The sequence below is a fragment of the Onychostoma macrolepis genome, chromosome 24, assembly GCF_012432095.1.
Source record: "Onychostoma macrolepis isolate SWU-2019 chromosome 24, ASM1243209v1, whole genome shotgun sequence".
Lineage (NCBI taxonomy): Eukaryota > Metazoa > Chordata > Actinopteri > Cypriniformes > Cyprinidae > Onychostoma > Onychostoma macrolepis.
In genome coordinates this window covers 14758950-14777953 of record NC_081178.1, presented here as the reverse complement: position 1 = coordinate 14777953, position 19004 = coordinate 14758950, and the positions used below count along the sequence as shown (strand labels likewise).

Here is a 19004-nt window from a genome sequence, read left to right as displayed (position 1 = left end):
ATCTTTGGTCTGTTGAGAACAGAGCCGAAGACCTTCATTTGCATGCATGAATTTTAACCCGTAATTTGTGCACCAGCTTCCTTTTATGAATAAACAGAATTTCTGATGAACCATATTACTCCAGTTGTGAACTGAAATGCCAGTTTTTAAATAAATTTAACATTAAATTTTCTTATGAGGAGAATGTCATATTTATATTACAAATGAGGGAATTAATACAGGTGCACAAAATTGTATGTGGCTGACAGTAATTTATTTGCTTTATTTAATCATTAAAGTTCTGTTTCTCTAAAGCAAGTCCAACTAATGTGATACATTTTAATGTAGGCCTATGTCTGTTAATATTTCTGTGTTGATCCTTATGTTCACATTTGCAGCTCTGTTGGTGTTTTATGTATATGCATATGCATATGTATATGTGTACATCAGAGAGAGGGCAGGCAAGCACTGAGTGTGTGTGTGCGTGTGTGTGTGTGTGTGTGTGTGTGTGCGCGCGCAGATGTACATGTGCATGCATGTGGAGATATATGCATGTAGAACGCAATACAAACTGAGAAAGATGGAAAAGCTAAAAAGACAGAGTGTGTGTATATGAAACAATCAGACAGAGAGTGTGTTCATGTGTGCGTGAGTGTGTGTGTTTCAATGGGCCAGCAGTTGTGGAAACCAAAGCTAATTTAACATTACTATCACCTTGCTTCAGTCCATCCATTTTAGGTATGTATCATTATCATCAGTAATTGAGAAAGATTGTAGGTTTTATGCTAAAAAATTGCTGAACAGACAATGATTCAAGGTTGCAAAAAATGAATAATGTATTTAGAGCAGCATACATAATTGTTTATCATCCAGTCTTGAGACATTTGAGAATATTTCTGAAGTCTTGAGTGTTGCTTCAGCACCATGGACAGTGCCGTTGTATTCGCTATTGCATCGTAGTCAAGCAAAGAAAAATGCGCATGCGCAATTCATTAATACGATTTTATCATTCATTAGAAAAATACTCAAGGTTAATAATGATAATAATAAAAAGATTGAGTAAATATGTGTACAATACAATATTTTATTAGGCGGGACATTATATAGGGACTTTTCTTTTTCCACAACTTACATCTGTGAGCATTGTCACTGAACACTAAATCAATCAAAGCTACTTATTATCCGGAATGTAGAACACACCATAATGTAAATATGTATTTTATAAATTAGATAGATGTCTGGCAAAAAGTTTTTAAGACGTCTCCATTGGCTGATATATGATATATTTTTTTCTCATTATAATCACTGTATAGCAGGTGGCCTACATTTGGCATATTTTCAGTATGTTCTGCATCCAAACGACACATCATTGACAGCACAAAACAGGAATCTTCCATTCGTGCAAAAATGCTTTGGGGCCATAAAGCACTTCCGCAGCTCCACACCACACACCTCACTGGACGGAAGCCGAATCATTAAGGCTATACAAACACAAAATAAAGCACTGATAAATACACCTAGTTCAGGATTTGAAGTTCGTCTTCGTCTTAAATATCTTCTCGTTTATATAGTGGTCCAGGTAATTGTCAGTAGCGAATTGTTTCCCATCGATAAAATCCAAACAATCGCGACTGAAAATCGCTGCGGCCAAAAAAGGCGGGAACTCCCTGTGGACGCGTCCATATGCAGTTTTGCTAGATTTCGGTTTTGTTCAAAGAACTGATACTCGTTCTTCCTCGGTCACTTGGAAAACATTACTTGCAGTAACAAGTCTGCGAGTCAGTTATAGAGGAAAGACTAAAAATCCAGAGAACGTGGAGTATTTCCATCCGCCCATTAGATTCCCTCTTTCCAACTTGAGATAGACTCGATCCTCGCGCTCCACCATCAGTAGAACTCCGTTACTCGCCGCCTCCCGCGTGACATCCTGATCTCCAGCAAAAGCAGATATGACCGGGTACTCGTTCTGCATCAGGTTAACCTGAATAACAGGACACAGCGCACTTTAGTCCTTTGAAAGCAGAGAATAGGCTTTCCACGAGGGTTCGTGAATAACGCACAGTATGAGAGGTGACTGCAATTGTATTTTGTGCAAAAACATATTCTGCTCTGCTCACCTGTATGGTTTGTCTGTTGTAGACCTTGACCACATGAAAGCTGAAACTGTATATTCCTCTCCGTGGGGCGGTAAACACACTCGCTTTTAGGTCGAAATGATTGCCAATGTTTACTAAGACCTGAAACAAAAGCAACATGATGCGTTACAAATCCGCTAGCAAATGAAAATGTGCGAATCTACATATCACATTTACTTTTAGATCTGCAATTTTACACTGACACATGCGGATCTTCGAGCGCAGTGTGGCAAGCTGGTTTAACATCTATTCCATACAAACAACCAGTAAATATTTTTGTTTTTAAATATATTTTTATTTATTATTTTATTAGTTGAAGATAACCCAATAGTGGAATCTATTTTGTAACTGTTCAGTAGATACGAGCACTTACTCCAGTAGTGAGAAATTGTTTCATTGTTCATTTTTCTTTTTTCCTTTTTTGGGGGGCCATTGAATTAGGCTATATGAAATCTGTGGTCCAGATATCAATTCATTTTCAATGTATTCCAATTATTACTAGCAGATATTTCAGTTTTAAAAGTTCTATTAATTTGGGCACTATTCTTTGGTTATTTGTAACAGTTTGAATAGTTAGAAACTAGTATCAGTTCCAGTTGTACTAGTACTTATTTGAAACTTGTTTGATAGTCTACTTTTAGCCTACTTATTTGGTACTAGAACCTATTTTAAAATAAAATAAAAATAATAATAATAAAAACAGTATGTATCCTACTGGTTACAAAAACATTTATCGCAATTGTTTACATGTTAAAACGGCTTGCCATAAGCTCATTCCAGACTTGTCAACACGTCGGGTCAGTTTTAATTACTACAGGTCGATTTTAATGACAGCGGGTCGGTTATTGTTAATCTATACACTTGGGTTAAATTTAACATTTTGACAGTACAGGTGATAATAATAATTTTGCAACTAAGCAATTCGTTTGAAAGGTATATATCGGAGACTAGTAGGCACTTAATACATTGTAATACACTGCAAACGTTTAGTGAAATGCTATTAATTACCCTGAAAAACGCAACTAAACTGGTTAAAAACGTACATCGTCCAATAGAATAGAAACATTTATCACTTCGTGAAGTTTATGGCTGAAATTCCTGAGCACAGCCCTACATATGCAGTTCCTGTGATTACAAAGTCACCAACGGGACACCTGACCTGGTCAAAATAGATGGTCATGGATGTGTTGCTCATCTCCGAAGGTTCGTGGTTTGTCCCTCTGACGGCCGAAAAAGCCACTTTGGCGCTGCCGGAGCGCACAGATATCCCAAGCGAAGAGGTGACTCCTCCGTCAGAAGAGGGGTTGGAGTCGCACACCACCAGACACTTTCCCTCCAGAACGATGGGCTCCGTGTCATTCTGGCCCAGACAGAGCCCTATGCCACATCCCAGGAGAAAGGCGAGAGCCAGCATGGCAAAGGGTCCGGGACAGGCTGCTGGCACCATGATCGGAACAAGAATCCTGTGCAAACTGATCTTAACCACCAGCCCCTTGGAGGTTTGATGTAGCTCTGTCACCTGGTCCAAACTAACCGCTCTCTCTCACTTTCTCTCTCTCTCACTTACTCTCTCTCTTTCAATTCTGTAACTCACCGTCACACACTCCTTTTCTTCTCGTCTATGCGCATCAGTTGAAGCTGATCAGAGTATTTGCACAATGGTTCCTGAATGATAAAAACGAGAAATCAGAACAATAATAATAATGACAGTGCAGGAATAAAAATTTATCTTGATAATATCTCAATATTATGGTTGATGATATTAAATTGCGCAACGAGGCGCAACACCTAATCTCAACTAAAATACAAGGTCAACTGCGTTTAACTCACAACACGCTAACAAAAATAAAGTTTACAGTGATCTTTTCTATAGTTAATATCACTTCTATAATAATTGCATATCCGATGAAATAGCCTAATTAAAGCTAATTAAAACAACAGCACCATGAAATCTAGTATTTCTTTCTATGTTTTCTTTTGCCTCATTTCTACTTCATGTTGTCCATTATGTTACCTGTTAAATCCATGGTTGGTGCAATCTGTGTTCCTGCTCCTTCAGCTGTCTTGAGAAGGAGTGAAGCGCGCACCCAATAAGAGTGGAGAAAACCAATTGCTCCTTCATCCTTTTTAGAGGGCGATTCACGCCCATCCCTTCTTTTCAAGTACAGTAATAATTCTGGAGCGGACGTTTCTGGACAATAAAGTCAGGCACGGCCAGAATCTTGGATTTAAGACTTTGTCTGCACGATTAACATCCAATTTATCAGCCAATTGTTGGTGACATCTGTATTCTTTCACATAGCAATAGCAAACATATAGGCTATAGTTTTGTATATAAGATGCAGTAAGTAGACCAGCTATGAATTTGAAGCTGATAATATAGAGCTTAATATCAGAAAAATAGACATGCACTTTAGTAATATCGGTATCCATGTGGAATGCCTTCAAAGTCAGACAAAAATCTTGTGCTCCACCCTGTGGAGAAGAAGTGCTATGGTCCTCTGTCTGACATCCACCTTATTCCCTCTCACAAAATGAGATAATCTCAAACCCTACTGTGTTTATAAAGTTTGTATTTTTAAATAAACACTATGAAACATGGTTGGTCTGGCTTGATGAACAATGGCTGGTCCTAAAATATCTGTTGTTTTAAAGGTTCCAAAAGTGATTTCCAAAGAACCTTTCAGTGAACACTTTACAGTAAGGTCATTAGTTAATGCATGCAACATACTATCAATGAACAATACAATTGTTACAGTATTTATGAATCTTTGTTAATGTTAGTTAATAAGATTAACAAGTGATTTAGAAGAGTTGTACTTGTTGTGATTAAATATTGATAATGGATCCTTATTGAAAAGTGTTACTTAGGGCTTGAACTATTTTTTTCTTAGTGTGAATAAAATTTAAAAAAAAACTAAAGAACCATGTTCTGCTATAACCTTTTGTGAAATGGATGTTAAAAGTTTTTCATGAAACCATATATGCCAATAAAGAACCTTTATTTTTAAGAGTGTATACCATAGAGCAACTTCTTGTATTAATAGACATATGTTGTTAATTAAATCTTTAAAAATACTTGCAGATAATAATTATTGCCAAAAATAATAAATAAATAAAATAAACAAATAAATATTTGACTAATAAAAGTGTTACCAGAGTTACAACCTGTGCAATACATTCATTGCACTTCTTCAATAACTTTGAACTTCATTACTGATTATGAAAATTAAAAATAAACTCTTAAAATCTAATAAAATTGACAGAAACTACACTGACATGTTAAATAGATTTAAACAAAGGTGTTATCTGAGAATCGTCATAATATAACCTCATTAGGAATAATAAAACATGCAATAAGCAATCAGTTTTGTGCTTTCTATCTATTAAAAAGCTTTTCAGAGAAGCTCCGGAGCTGTTGTAAAGTGTATAAAGTGTGATTCTGGGTTTGACAGGTCTACTCAGTATGTGTTATGTCCACTGAACCCATTCTTAACCTCCCTAATTAATAGTTTCCCTCACTCTTCAAAGTTGCTAATTGGAAATATCATGCAAGAAAATCGCGGCTGGCGCCTTCTAAAGAGTGAAATGAGGATACTGCTTTGTAATGTAATGTAATGACTCAGTGTCTTTATTAAATTTGAAGTATAATAGCACTTCACAATATGGTATTCTTGTCTTTTAGGATACTTGAGAGACTGCAAATAACAGCAAATACTATCCTGACCATATTTTATTAACACATTTGCCAATATGTATAGCCAGAATAATGGGTTTAAAATAGATTCCAAGTAAACTTCACATGCAGCAGTTAGGTTAAATTAGGTGAAAGATCATGCATTTTCCAGTCATAGTCAACATCATCCATCCTCACATGCTCTCCATGCACCTTTTTTGACAAGATTCGCACTGTGGGTGCAGAGTGACAGGCTCTGTGGAGGTTGACGTTGAGTATCCGAGAGCAGCGGCTGACCGAGGGCCTATACAGAAGGGCGAGTAAAAGAAAGAAAACATCAAATGTCAAGCTGGGTGGTCATCGGGACCTGTGTATCACAGGGCCCAGAGCCGTTTATGCCCACAGAGAAGAGCTCTCCCCAACCAAGAGAACCCGTACATTATTGTGAATGTTATGACTATTTCATCTGACAGGCAGCAGACCATCATCACTCTTGAGATCGCCTAGACCACCATAAAAAACCCTTCCCTTTGCTATTTTTTGCTTTATTAAAATCTCATCTGATATATTTCACAAGGAAAAGTTTACCCAAGAATGAAAACTTGCAGAAAATTTACCTACCCTAAAGCAACCCTAGATTTGGATGAAATTTGGCTTCAATCATTAATATTGCTTTCTCCTGTGAAAAAGCTGTCTCTCGTCTGAACCAGGAGAGAAATATGCACAGATTTATTTTTATTTTTTTTTACAAGCGAAAATGGATTTTGATGTCAGAGGACAATATGGGTGGATTTTTCACTGGAGGAAGTGATATTATGGATTACGGACTCATATTTTGGACAGAAGCATCGGCCTTGATGGATTTATTTCTTACAAAAACGCCGCTTTTTGCTTCACAAGGCATTATGAACTGGAGTCATGTGGATTACTTGTGGATTATTGTTATGTTTTTTAACAACTGATTGAACTCTTATTCTGACGGCACCCATTCACTGCAGAGGATCCACTGGTGAGCAAGTAATGTAAGGCTAAATTATTCCAAATCTGATTTAATGGGGAAAAAAAGATAACAAGTGAACCAGCAAAAAAAAACAAACAAAAAAAAACCCTAACATATGTTGCAATGAATAAAAAGGAAAACACGTTCAGCATTTTGTTACTCTCAAATTGTTCACGTAGCATTAGCACCCCCATGAGGCTCTCAGGGTGTTCATAGTTCCTACTTTGAAAACTTCTTGATTAGGTTGTTTCAAAACGACACTTCCGCTCCTGGCCTGTTGGTGGCGGCATTTCGCCAGATGGTGACATCGCCTGTTAGTAGAAGAATGTAGTTGTGGCAACAATGCTTTTTTGAAGTTTTTCCTCGGAATACCATGGTATAACTCTTCGCTGAACTGTTTAATGTCCTATCTAGTGTACTAGACCGTACCCATTAAAATACACCAGACTCTGTGAGATGACAGTGCGCCCTGTGTAGTGCGATTAAAGCGCTTGGCACCTGGTTACCTTGGCAGAGAGACGCCGGAAGAGTGAGACTGAACAGATAACAAATTAGGAGGCACTTAAACACGCTTCAGAAGAGATACAAATTATGTCTTCGCAATCCGTGAAGATCCAGAGGCAAGATGCTGGGCAGCCTTCAATTATTAAATCAAAATCCATGCCCAGGTTGTTGTTGTTTCTATGTTATTTTACATCATTCTGGCTTTAATGCTTCTGCACTTTAATGCTTCCAGCAGACTAGATCGTCTCAGTGTGTTTGTGTTTAATTTTCACAGGAAACAAAGAAAAGCAGCTTTACAACATCCATTAGTCTACAGAATGACATCCAAACGCAAAGAAAAGACTTGTGAAAACTCCTTAGAAAGGCAAGTTTTGTATGATCACTTTAGCTTTACAGTGACTTGCTCGCATCCCTAGAAATTAATTAAATAAATGATGTGTTGTTAGTTTAAAATAGCGATTTAAGTAGTTGTATGTTTATTTATTCATTTAGTATTAAATGCCATTGTGCTACCATTATATCTGTTCTCCTATCTATCTATCTATCTATCTATCTATCTATCTATCTATCTATCTATCTGACTTAAACTAGGATGCCAACAGAGATCATTCTCAGGATTCTCTCGTACTTGGATCCCGGGTCTCTGTTCTGCATTAGTTTAATCAACAAGCATTTCCAGGAACTGTCCAACAGCAAGTGAGTGAGTTTGTTTTTCTTCAGGCCTTCTTTCTCTCAAAGTTCAAAAACCAATCAAAATCATTATTTCCTCATTCCGTTGTCCTTGCAGCTTTATGTGGTATCAGTTTTACATCCGCGAATGTAGCAAAAAGAAGAAAGCCATTGAAGAGGATCAGATGATACTTGAACTTGGTGTGGTGGGTGTGCAGGAGAGGCCAAAGAGATACTGGAGAAATGCATTCTTCAAAGAAGTTGCCGGCCTGAATGTGAACAAGTGGAGAACAAAACTACAACGCATTGACCCTTATTCAGGACTGCCGCGACATACAGAGGAAGTCATAAGGTTAGAGATTGTGGCTTTTTTTATTTAGTTTATTTGCGAATTCACTGTTAATTAAATGTGCAGTGTCCCTTTTCATTTTATGGTTATTAAATCCTTTTTTAATATGACGAGAGCATTGGTTTGGCATGGAGACACGTAATCTATTTCTTTATGTAAATATGTACGCATAAACTATGTTCAGTTGTAGTTCCTGGGTTTCTAGTTGTTTTGATTTATTTCTTTCAATCCTCTTTTTGTACGTCCCTACATCTACATTTAGTAATACACAACAAGACTTTGTAGTCAAAATATCGTCTTTGTTGTGACCTATCTAATCTGTTGAAGATGGTATATTCCCCATCAAATATATGTCAGGGTGTGTTTTTCCCTCCTGCAGTGTCTGGGCTTATTAAAGGTGAGTGTGAGAGTCAGCGTCTTAGATTTGCTCTGTGCTCCTGGGCGATGGGATACGGAAACACGCTTGATGATCTGCAGGCCGCGGCGTGCTGTTGTCTTAACCTCTGATTAGAGCTGCCGGGCCACTCAATTTTTCGACTCAAAGAGCGTGTGGCATACAGGGGGAATGAAAATAATTGTGGTCCCCTCAGAAGGCTGGGTGAATTGTAGAAATAAATTGCTTGGCCCCTACCTCTTGCCCAGACAAATCCCCATAGGTTCCTCAGTTACAAAGACACCGAAGGATGAGATTTACTTCAGTAATAATCATCTCCACTGACTTGCAGACACAAACAACAGCTATTAATCTATCTGGGACTCTGCTTGTATCTCGTTTTACAGCATTAATTGATATCATATTGTGCCAATGCCCGGCACACGATGCATCATATTAGGTATTTCCCCAACCTAATGCCCTGCTTCTTTCAGAATTAATGCCGTTCATTGCTGGTATCTTGCCAAACAGACACTTCCCTGCTCTTAATCAACTTAATTAGGTTAACAACAGTACCTGCATATAAGTCAGGCAGTCAATTAATCAATCAATAGTATTTTTGTGTTGTTTCCCAGTTAATCTTTTAGTTTTCATATTTCCATCTGAACACAGTTTTGATTCTCAGGTAAATGAAACTTAATTTAAAGAGGCGGAGGATACTTTTACAGGAAATCTAAATAAAATACAGATTCATTTTTAGCAGGGTCTTTACCTTGTATTCTCCACCTTTAAAAATAGTTTTGTTTTCATGTATTTAAATTTATGTGTGTATGTATCTATGTATGTATTTATTTATTTACTCATTCATTCATTTTGTTAACTTGCAATGCTAAATACAAATCTCTGAAAACAACATTATATATACATTATATATACATGCATGCTTTATACATGCATACATACATATGTATGTGTGTGTGTGTGTGTGTGTGTGTGTGTACATACAGATAGATAGATAGATAGATATATATGTGACAGATGGATATGAGATAGATGGATATGAGATAGATGGATATGAGATAGATGGATATGAGATAGATAGATATGAGACAGACAGATAGATAGATATGTGATAGATAGATATGAGACAGATAGATATGAGACAGACAGATAGATAGATACGTGACAGACAGACAGATAGATAGATATGTGATAGATAGATAGATAGATATGTGACAGACAGACAGATAGATAGATAGATAGATAGATAGATAGATAGATAGATAGATAGATATGTGACAGATAGATATGAGAGACAGACAGATAGATAGATAGATATGTGACAGATAGATATGAGATAGACAGATATATATGTGACATAGATATGAGATAGATAGATCGATATTAGATAGATAGATATGAGAGATAGATAGATAGATATGTGACAGATAGATATGAGATAGATATAGATATTGATATAGATATAGATAGATTCCCATTGATTATAAATATACAAAAAAAATCCCTCAAATTCTGGATGCATCTAAAATCAAGTCCCATAGAATCGCTACATTTTAAAGCACTACAACCCCGAAAAAAGTCCCCTAAGTCAGCTGGTTCTGAGACTTACTAACCTGACTAACTCTACTAACACTAACCAGTCTCAGACCAGCACTGCTTCTCACCCAAACATTACAATAAATCAAATTATCAAACAATCTAAAAATATATATCTGGAACATTGGGATCAAGAAACCAAAACACAAAGTAAATTACAACTCTATCGAACTATAAAATCAAAATATGAATTAGAAGAATATCTCCAGAGTGTCAAAGACACAAAGCAGAGGCAGATCCTGACCAAGTATAGACTCAGTGAGCACAGACTAGCCTTTGAGACCGGCAGACACAAAAAGAGCTGGTTACCCAGAGAGTAAAGAGTGTGTGCTCACTGTGAGACAGGAGAGATCGAGACAGAGACACACTTCTTACTTCACTGTTACCAATTTAAATCAATCAGAGACACATACATCAACAAATTCAACTGAAGAGGAACAAATAAAGATAATACTAGGAGAGGGACAGACAGCAGCACTGGCTGCGAGATACGTGTGGACGTGCCACAGCCCGAGAGACAGCAGGTGTATGTACATAATGTGTGTAATATGTGTATTATGTCTGACCTCAGTGTGTTTCCCTAATGTCTACCACAGTGACCCTCAGCCTGTGTGTGTTTATACGTTAAACACTGTGGTATGAAATGTTCACACAAGTTCTTATTTGTTTCACTGTTTAAGTTTATATTGTTATAATGTTTTTTATTCTATTATTTTGATCTTTTCATTATTACATTTCTCCACATATATTTCAAGCTTTGGCAATATAGTATTTTTTACAGTCATGCCAATAAAGCAATTTTGAATTGAATTGATAGATAGATAGATAGATAGATAGATAGATAGATAGATAGATAGATAGTGTGTATGTGTATATATTATTAACTTAATTCAAAATATAGTTTCTAAAAACAACATCTTTCAGTTTTAATTTTTCAAAAAAATTAATAATTATAATTGATGAAAGTGATCATTTTTATTTTTATATTATTTAAGTCTAAACCTCACTTTTAAACTTCATTAGGTTTTTGTTTTATACATACTTAAAAATGCAATTAATAATAAACTTACTTCAAAATATAGTATCTGAAAAACAATGTTACCTTTTAGTTTCATATTTTTAACATTTTTTTTTTTTTTGCAAGTAAAGAAGTGTATCTTGTTTTAGGGATGTTTCAGGAAAACATGATAAATATACAGATTAAACATTATTTTCATCAGCTTAGTGTTTTCTTTGATACATTTTATGTTTTCTTGATCTAGCATTCCCCACTTCTTCAAAAAACAACAAAAAATCCATTGCCCTTAAATGATCTGAGAGCAGAGGTGTCAGATGGGGTTTGTGTCATGTGTGTCTGGCAGGAGTCTGTGCATTACATGGGAGATCACAGTGACTGATGGGAGAGGACGGCGGAGCACCTTTGAGCAGTCTCATGCCTCCTTCAGCAGTACGGCTGTTTTTGTGTTCTGGGGCGCTGTCACTTGGCCTCCTTTCAACCAGCTCACCTCCCTTGAGCTTCACGGAGTGTTTCGGGTGCCCCTCGATTGTCCTGCTCCTTACAGGTGTGGTAGGTGCCAAAAATACAAATGTACAGCTTTACTCCAAACTAAATGATGTAGATGTTTCCATCTTGTGTCTTTCAGGCCGGGCTGGAAATCATTTATGTCCAAAATAAAGCTTCAAGGAGAACACTGTGAACTGTGTGTTTCAGACAAGATTGTCAAGATGCTGTATGTTGGACAGGGCGTAACTTTGGGATTCTGGAAGGTATTTTTCATTTTCGGAGTTCACCTTGTATATTGTGGAGAAAACATACATTTTGTGACACTTATTTTATTAGTATTGCTGTTTGGTTTGCTGTTTTTTTTTTTTTTTTTTATGTATTTTGTTTTTTTTGTTTTTTCCTTGTTTTTTGCTTGTTGCACTTGATGTTTTGAATTTTATTATGATAATATTTTCTTGAAATAAATTAATACTTTTAATCAGCAACCATGCATTAATTGATTAAAAGACTAATTTAAGACCTTTTTAGTTTTACAAAAAAAATATATTTTATATAAATGTGGTTCTTTTCAGCTTTATTCATCAAAAAACCTTTTTAAAAATGTTTTCAAAATAATAATGATAAATGTTTCTTACAAATCAGCATATTAGAATGATTTTTTGAAGAATCATTAGACACTGAAGATTGGCGTAATGATGCTGAAAATTCAGCTTTGCCATCACAGGAATAAATTACATTAAAAAAAATAAATAAATAAAAAAATCAATAATTTTAAATTGTAATATTTCAAAATATTACTTAATAACAGGCAATAACAGGCTTCTTTCAAAAGCATTAAAAATATGACCAACATTCAATTTTTGAATAGTAGTGTGTATATTATAGTGCTGTCAAACAATTAATCGCGATTAATCACAATCAAAATAAACATTTTTGTTTACATAATAGATGTATGTGTACTGTGTTTATGTATATATAAATACACACACATAAAGTATATATTTTGAAATTATTTACATGTATATACATTTATATATTTATGTTATTATATTTTATATTATATATGTGTATGTAATATGTAAACAACATATTTTTCTTAAATACATACATGCATGTGTTTGTATTTATATGTATATATGTATGTGTGTATATATATATATATATATATATATATATATATATATATATATATATATATATATATATATATATATATATATATATATATATACACAGTACACACTCATATATTATGTAAACAAAAACTTTTATTTTGGATGCGATTAATCACGATTAATTGTTTGACAGCACTAGTATATTATAATAATTATGATTATTATTATTGGTAGTAATGGTCTTCATAATATACAAAAAAATAATATTTCATTAAAAAAGCAACAATTGTTAATTATGTGCTTCTTATACAGGACCAATGGGGAATTGCTTTTGTCATGGTGAACTTGCACAATCACAGACTTGTGGAAAGAAGTCTTCATGCATCTATTAGGTATTGCTTTATTTCGTCTATTTTTTTTATTTTTTTTATTTTTTTTTTTGCATTTACAGAAGACTATTTGCACTGGCCCCTGTTAAAGTCCTTCGCAAAATGTAATATGTATTTCATTTTCTTAATCCCTTTGTTTTATTTTTCTGATATCTCTCTCTCTCTTTCTCTCTCTTATTAATCACAGATGTGTCTGTGTATATCAGAACCTAAATGCCAGTTATGTATCACCGTCAGTATAGTTTGGTGGTGTAATAACTCCATCTTCTGGTGAAGCTGAACACTGTACAGCTCTAACGCATCAGTTGTCACACCACCTGTTTTACTGCCATACTGTCTCTACAGTCCTCAGTGTGAAAAGGTAAATTGACACCCACTTTGTAGTTAATCTCTTTCTTTCTTTCTTTCTTTCTTTCTTTCTTTCTTTCTTTCTCTTTTTACCCCTCTTTCACACCTCCAGTCCATGTCCAGCAGCTGGAATCAGTGCTTTGTTTGATGATGTGGACCCGGAGTATGGTCTCCATGGATACACTGCTTACATTGAACTGCATAATACAGTGAAAGTCATCATGTCTGACCGCTTTTCCCAGCTGTTTTCCAGAAGAGGTAAAAGCAGACATTGTCCACTCTGTAATAAGAATAAGAGTTCAAATTAACAGTTGAATCGTTTATAATGATTTCAAAATCAGTCCTTATTAAACTAATAGTTTACATTCTGAAAATTGACATCCAGTTGATGGTACAAAATAAATAACCTTATAAGTACATGAATGAACAGTTGGCTATTGTTACAGTTTTACACTAAGATTCCTTGACAGTAGATGGCACTAGATTCTAAAAAATAGTGTTGTCCTGCTTTAAGCAAAATTAAGCAGTTTTTACCCTTAAATAGTGTTTCTGAGCATCAGGTTGGGCATTTTTCTCTACAAATATTTCATAAAATATGAAATTAAATGTATGAAACATAACATTTCATATAATTTTAACATATTATTCATTATTACAACACGAATTCCGGAAATATTGGGACATTTTTTTTAAATTTGAATAAAATGAAAACTAAAAGACTTTCAAATCACATGAGCCAATATTTTATTCAAAATAGAACATAGAGAACATAACAAATGTTTAAACAGCGAAAATTTAGACTTTTATCCACTAAATGAGCTCATTTCAAATTTGATGTCTGCTACAGGTCTCAAAAAAGTTGGCATGGGGGCAACAAATGGCTGAAAAAGCAAGAAATTTTTAAAAGATTCAGCTGGGAGAACATCTAGCAACTAACTAAGTTAATTGACATCAGGTCTGTAACATGATTAGCTATAAAAGGGATGTCTTAGAGAGGCAGAGTCTCTCAGAAGTAAAGATGGGCAGAGGCTCTCCAATCTGTGAAAGAGTGCGTACAAAGATTGTGGAATACTTCCATACTGCACAACTCATCGGCATGATTCTGTCATTGACATTACTAAATGGGCCCAGGAATACTTCCAGAAACCACTGGTGGTAAACACAATCCGCCGTGTCATCTGCAGATGCCAACTAAAGCTCTATCATGCAAAAAGGAAGCCATATGTGAACATGGTCCAGAAGCGCCGTCGTGTCCTGTGGGCCAAGGCTCATTTAAAATGGACTGTTTCAAAGTGGAAAAGTGTTCTATGGTCAGACGAGTCCAAATTTGAAATTCTTGTTGGAAATCACGGACGCCGTGTCCTCCGGGCTAAAGAGGAGGGAGACCTTCCAGTGTGTTATCAGCGTTCAGTTCAAAAGCCTGCATCTCTGATGGTATGAGGGTGCATAAGTGCATACGGTATGGGCAGCTTGCATGTTTTGGAAGGCACTATGAATGCTGAAAGGTATATAAAGGTTTTAGAGCAACATATGCTCCCCCCCACCAGACGATGTGTATTTCAGCAGGACAATGCAAAACCACATACTGCAGCTATTACAACAGCATGGCTTCGTAGTAGAGGAGTCCGGGTGCTGAATTGGCCTGCCTGCAGTCCAGATCTTTCACCTATAGAGAACATTTGGTGCATCATTAAACAAAAAATATGTCAAAGACGACCACAAACTCTTCAGCAGCTGGAAACCTATATCAGGCAAGAATGGGACCAAATTCCAACACCAAAACTCCAGAAACTCATAACCTCGATGCCCAGACGTCTTCAAACTGTTTTGAAAAGAGGAGATGCTACACCATGGTAAACATGACCCCATCGCAACTATTTTGAGACCTGTAGCAGGCATCAAATTTGAAATGAGCTCATTTTGTTCATAAAATTGTCAAATTTCTATGTTCTATTGTGAATAAAATATTGGCTCATGTGATTTGAAATTCTTTTAGTTTTCATTTTATTCAAATTTAAAAAACGTCCCAACATTTCCGGAATTCGGGTTGTATATATTCATCCTAAAAGGTATTTGAAAATATAAAAATACTAAAAAAACTGTTTTCAGCATTGACAATAAAATGTAATGTTTTTTTTGGAAAATAAGTGGTAAGTCAGCATATTAGAATGATTTCTGAAAGAAAATGTGACACTGAAGACTGGAGTAATGGATGTATTAAAATAGAAAACAGTTATTTAAAATGGCAATGCTATTTCAAATTATTACTGTTTTTACTGTATTTCTGATTAAATAAATGCAGCTTTTGGTGAACAGAAGAGACTTGTTTCAAAAATATAAAAATAAAAACTTACTGACCCCTTTTGAACAAATGTGTATTATTCAAATCAAAATATGACCAAAGGTATTTACTTAATACAACCCTGAAAACCACCTTTTGATTAAAAATTATTTGAACAAAAAAATAAATAAATATATATAGGGGCAAGGGCCCCGAAAATACTCTTATTTAGTGTCTTAATTATTTTTGGACTCATATCTCATCTTTGGTAGATAACCAGAAAGTATCGAAGTGCACCTCTTTTTTATTTCCTTTTTTTTTACTCTCCAGATTTGATTTCTGATGGTTATCTTCCACTGGAAGTGATCAGTGAGAATAACAGATCCCCAAATATTCATCAGGTTGGAGATGTCAGCTTGCCTTGGAGGACTGAAGCTTTACATGGAACTATCAAGGTACAGAAGTACCACACTGGTCCAGTCATCCTCACTTTCTTATTCACAGCACTTAATTCTAATATTAGGAAGTTTTCATGGTCTAATTGCTGTTTCCAGGACTGTTGCATGATCAGCCTCACTGTATGGGATGAAGCCAAGCAGCCTTTTTGGTGCGTCAGTGCTCCTGTTGTGATGACAAAAGCAAGTCAGGACACGGTATCATATGATTTTGATGGTGGGAGTTTCTCCATCCTATACCAAGACTCAGAGGGGAGGGTGGAGATGAGACTGAAGCAGATGGAGTACAAGGAACAGTATTTTGTGGTTAATCTAGTGATTTACATTGCTGTTGCCAAAGTGAATAAGCACTTTGGGAGAGATTATTGAAGACTTTGTGTGCCATTTCAGTTTGTATGACAACCGTTTACTATATTAGACTTTAAATCAAGCGAGGCTGATTAAACTCCTGTCAATATTATTGTAGCTTTTTCTTTTCAGGTTAATGTTTTGGCTGATTGTTTCTATACATTTTAATATCACCAAACACTTAAATACACATTTTCACGGACCGTTATACTTTAATCGCAGGATATAAAAGTCAGCCTGTCACAAAGAGAGGTATTTTCATGTCAAGTCTGATCAAATATAAATAATAGAATAAGAAGAAACCCATAAAAAATTCCATAGAATCAAGAGCTAAGGAATAAAAATGGACCTTTAAGCTGGATTTAAAAGTGCCAGTGGAGGAGGAGGAGGATCTAATGTGAGCTGGGAAACTGTTCCAGAACTGAGAAATCTCCCTTACAGCATGAGCGGGACAGGAGGAAGTTGATTGCATGACCTTGGGGCAGAGTATGGATACCACACTGAGCCGCTTTCGTAACTTAAAGCAAAATTGTGATTGTATTGGTAATAGCTAATTGGAATCTAATAAGGAAGATTTGATCTCTTAGTTTTGATTTCCACTAAAAGTCTCACTGGTGTAGTGATGAAACATCTGGAGATGTGATTGAGATGGGCCTGCATACATATAGTTACAGTAATCAAGCCGGGATTGTTTCCAAGTCCTTTCAAAAAAGAAACGCTTTCAATTTAGCAGCAGATCTGAGCTGAAAGGCCCTTAGTGACGCAACTAATCTGCTTGTTAAAAATGACACAGAGGATCTCAATATTATTGTGTTAATTGGTGGATACTGAAACCAATGATGGAAAAAAAGGGTTATTAAAGTTAATTAAAACCTTTATGTTAGACGTGTGTGTGTGTGTGTGTGTGTATATATGTATATGTACTGTGACAGTATCATTAATTCAACATATAAATATTTGATGAAAATACACTAAAATTTTAATAAAAATTGGTTATAAGTAAATAAATAAATAAAAAATAATTAAAAAAAAAAGTTAATAAATTGACTAAAACAGCAAAATTTCTCAAACTTATAAAAGTATCTCAGTGATAAGAAAATACACTGAAAATCACTGGACGAAATTTGTAGTGTTTTTTTTTTGTAAAAAGTTAAAAATTAAAACATGAACAAATGGATTTCTTTAATCATTTTAATCAAACATTTTTTTTATTGAACAGCATATGGAGTAATTGTCCTTGTCGTAAGTGTCATAAGGCATAAGTGAATGAATCTGATTATAAAAGTTTTTTGTTGACATTGTAAATTTAGTTTATTGCAGTGATGTTGATCAGTGTTATACACTGTTTTGGATTCATGATCATGTCAAAACCAAAGGCATTGAATCCACTTAAGTTGATTTTCCTCTCTGTCTTCATCAGGAATGGCACATTTTTTCCTCATTACGCATATTTCTAAATTAAATGATTTGCATAATGGATAGTTTTGGTCAGTACTGCGTTACTCTACTAGAATGTTTCTTACTGCGAAACATGGCAGAATTCTTGTACGCCCGGCGGTTGATTTGACTATATTATTCATAGGCAATAGACATTTCTCTGCCCTAGAGGTAGATTATGTTCTTTTGTCATAGCGTCAAGTTACACTTTAAATCTCCACTGCATTGGTTTATGCAAATTTAATAGTCCATAAAATTTCAGTTGAAGTGCTTGACTTGAAGATGTATCACGCCGTAACACCGAGGACATTAAGAGTATGTAATGGGATTTTAGCGCGTGACTCCGTGAATAATATTTTGACATCATAAAATGAAAACATGCTGTGACTTATATAGCTTAGCAATGTTCATTTGGCAGCAAAAGTATCTTGAAATGTTCGTACATGGTGCAATGTTGCTATTGTGCTGCCTCAGCATTCCTAGCATAAGACAATTGCATTCAGGAGAGGTATATAATCATGATATAGCTCTTTATTGCAGGCATTTTGACACAATTCCAGTGTCGGAATAACGTTTTGCTTAGGTCGGTAATCAGAGGTGCCGAAGTTATACGGCTGGCAGAAGAGACAGACATAAAAAAAACTGGATAGTGGCGTAATAAGATTGCCTAGCGCTCTCTTCTTCTTTTTTTTTTTCCTTGGAGGTCAAGCTAACCTTGAAAACTGCTTTTTTCAACATATTTTGTCATGACTCTGATCCAAATCCATTCCCTCTGTAGGCTGAAATGAATTGGCTTCTTGTCATGACTGAGGCTGTATTAAAGGT

At 35.4% G+C, this 19004-nt stretch overlaps 2 protein-coding genes across 2 annotated transcripts; one reads left to right on the top strand and one right to left on the bottom strand.

Moving 5' to 3' along the window:
• Nucleotides 1–806: 806 nt before the first annotated feature.
• On the bottom strand, nt 807–4211 carry cbln2b (cerebellin 2b precursor). The gene is made up of 4 exons (XM_058765667.1): nt 4129–4211; nt 3274–3779; nt 2097–2216; nt 807–1960 (listed from the first exon to the last, which is right to left on the bottom strand). The coding sequence occupies exons 2-4, from the start codon at nt 3559–3561 to the stop codon at nt 1763–1765; spliced, it is 606 nt and encodes a 201-aa protein (XP_058621650.1). The 5' UTR covers nt 3562–3779; nt 4129–4211; the 3' UTR covers nt 807–1762.
• A 2844-nt stretch (nt 4212–7055) lies between these two features.
• On the top strand, nt 7056–17583 carry fbxo15 (F-box protein 15). The gene is made up of 10 exons (XM_058765549.1): nt 7056–7458; nt 7569–7658; nt 7886–7990; nt 8082–8315; nt 11664–11864; nt 11946–12069; nt 13234–13313; nt 13771–13916; nt 16270–16394; nt 16494–17583. Exons 1-10 carry the CDS (start codon nt 7382–7384, stop codon nt 16761–16763), a joined length of 1452 nt encoding a protein of 483 aa, XP_058621532.1. The 5' UTR covers nt 7056–7381; the 3' UTR covers nt 16764–17583.
• Nucleotides 17584–19004: the final 1421 nt, after the last annotated feature.

Bases quoted from the DNA above. Each gene is read 5' to 3' on its own strand.
- cbln2b (XM_058765667.1), bottom strand. From the start codon at position 3,561: ATGGTGCCAGCAGCCTGTCCCGGACCCTTTGCCATGCTGGCTCTCGCC. The intron at 2,217-3,273 runs GTCAGGTGTCCC...CTTTTGTTTCAG, and splicing joins TGACCATCTATTTTGACCAG to GTCTTAGTAAACATTGGCAA. The intron at 1,961-2,096 runs GTGAGCAGAGCA...CCTGTTATTCAG, and splicing joins ACAACAGACAAACCATACAG to GTTAACCTGATGCAGAACGA.
- fbxo15 (XM_058765549.1), top strand. From the start codon at position 7,382: ATGTCTTCGCAATCCGTGAAGATCCAGAGGCAAGATGCTGGGCAGCCT. The intron at 12,070-13,233 runs GTATTTTTCATT...CTTCTTATACAG, and splicing joins TAACTTTGGGATTCTGGAAG to GACCAATGGGGAATTGCTTT. The intron at 13,917-16,269 runs GTAAAAGCAGAC...TTTACTCTCCAG, and splicing joins CCAGCTGTTTTCCAGAAGAG to ATTTGATTTCTGATGGTTAT.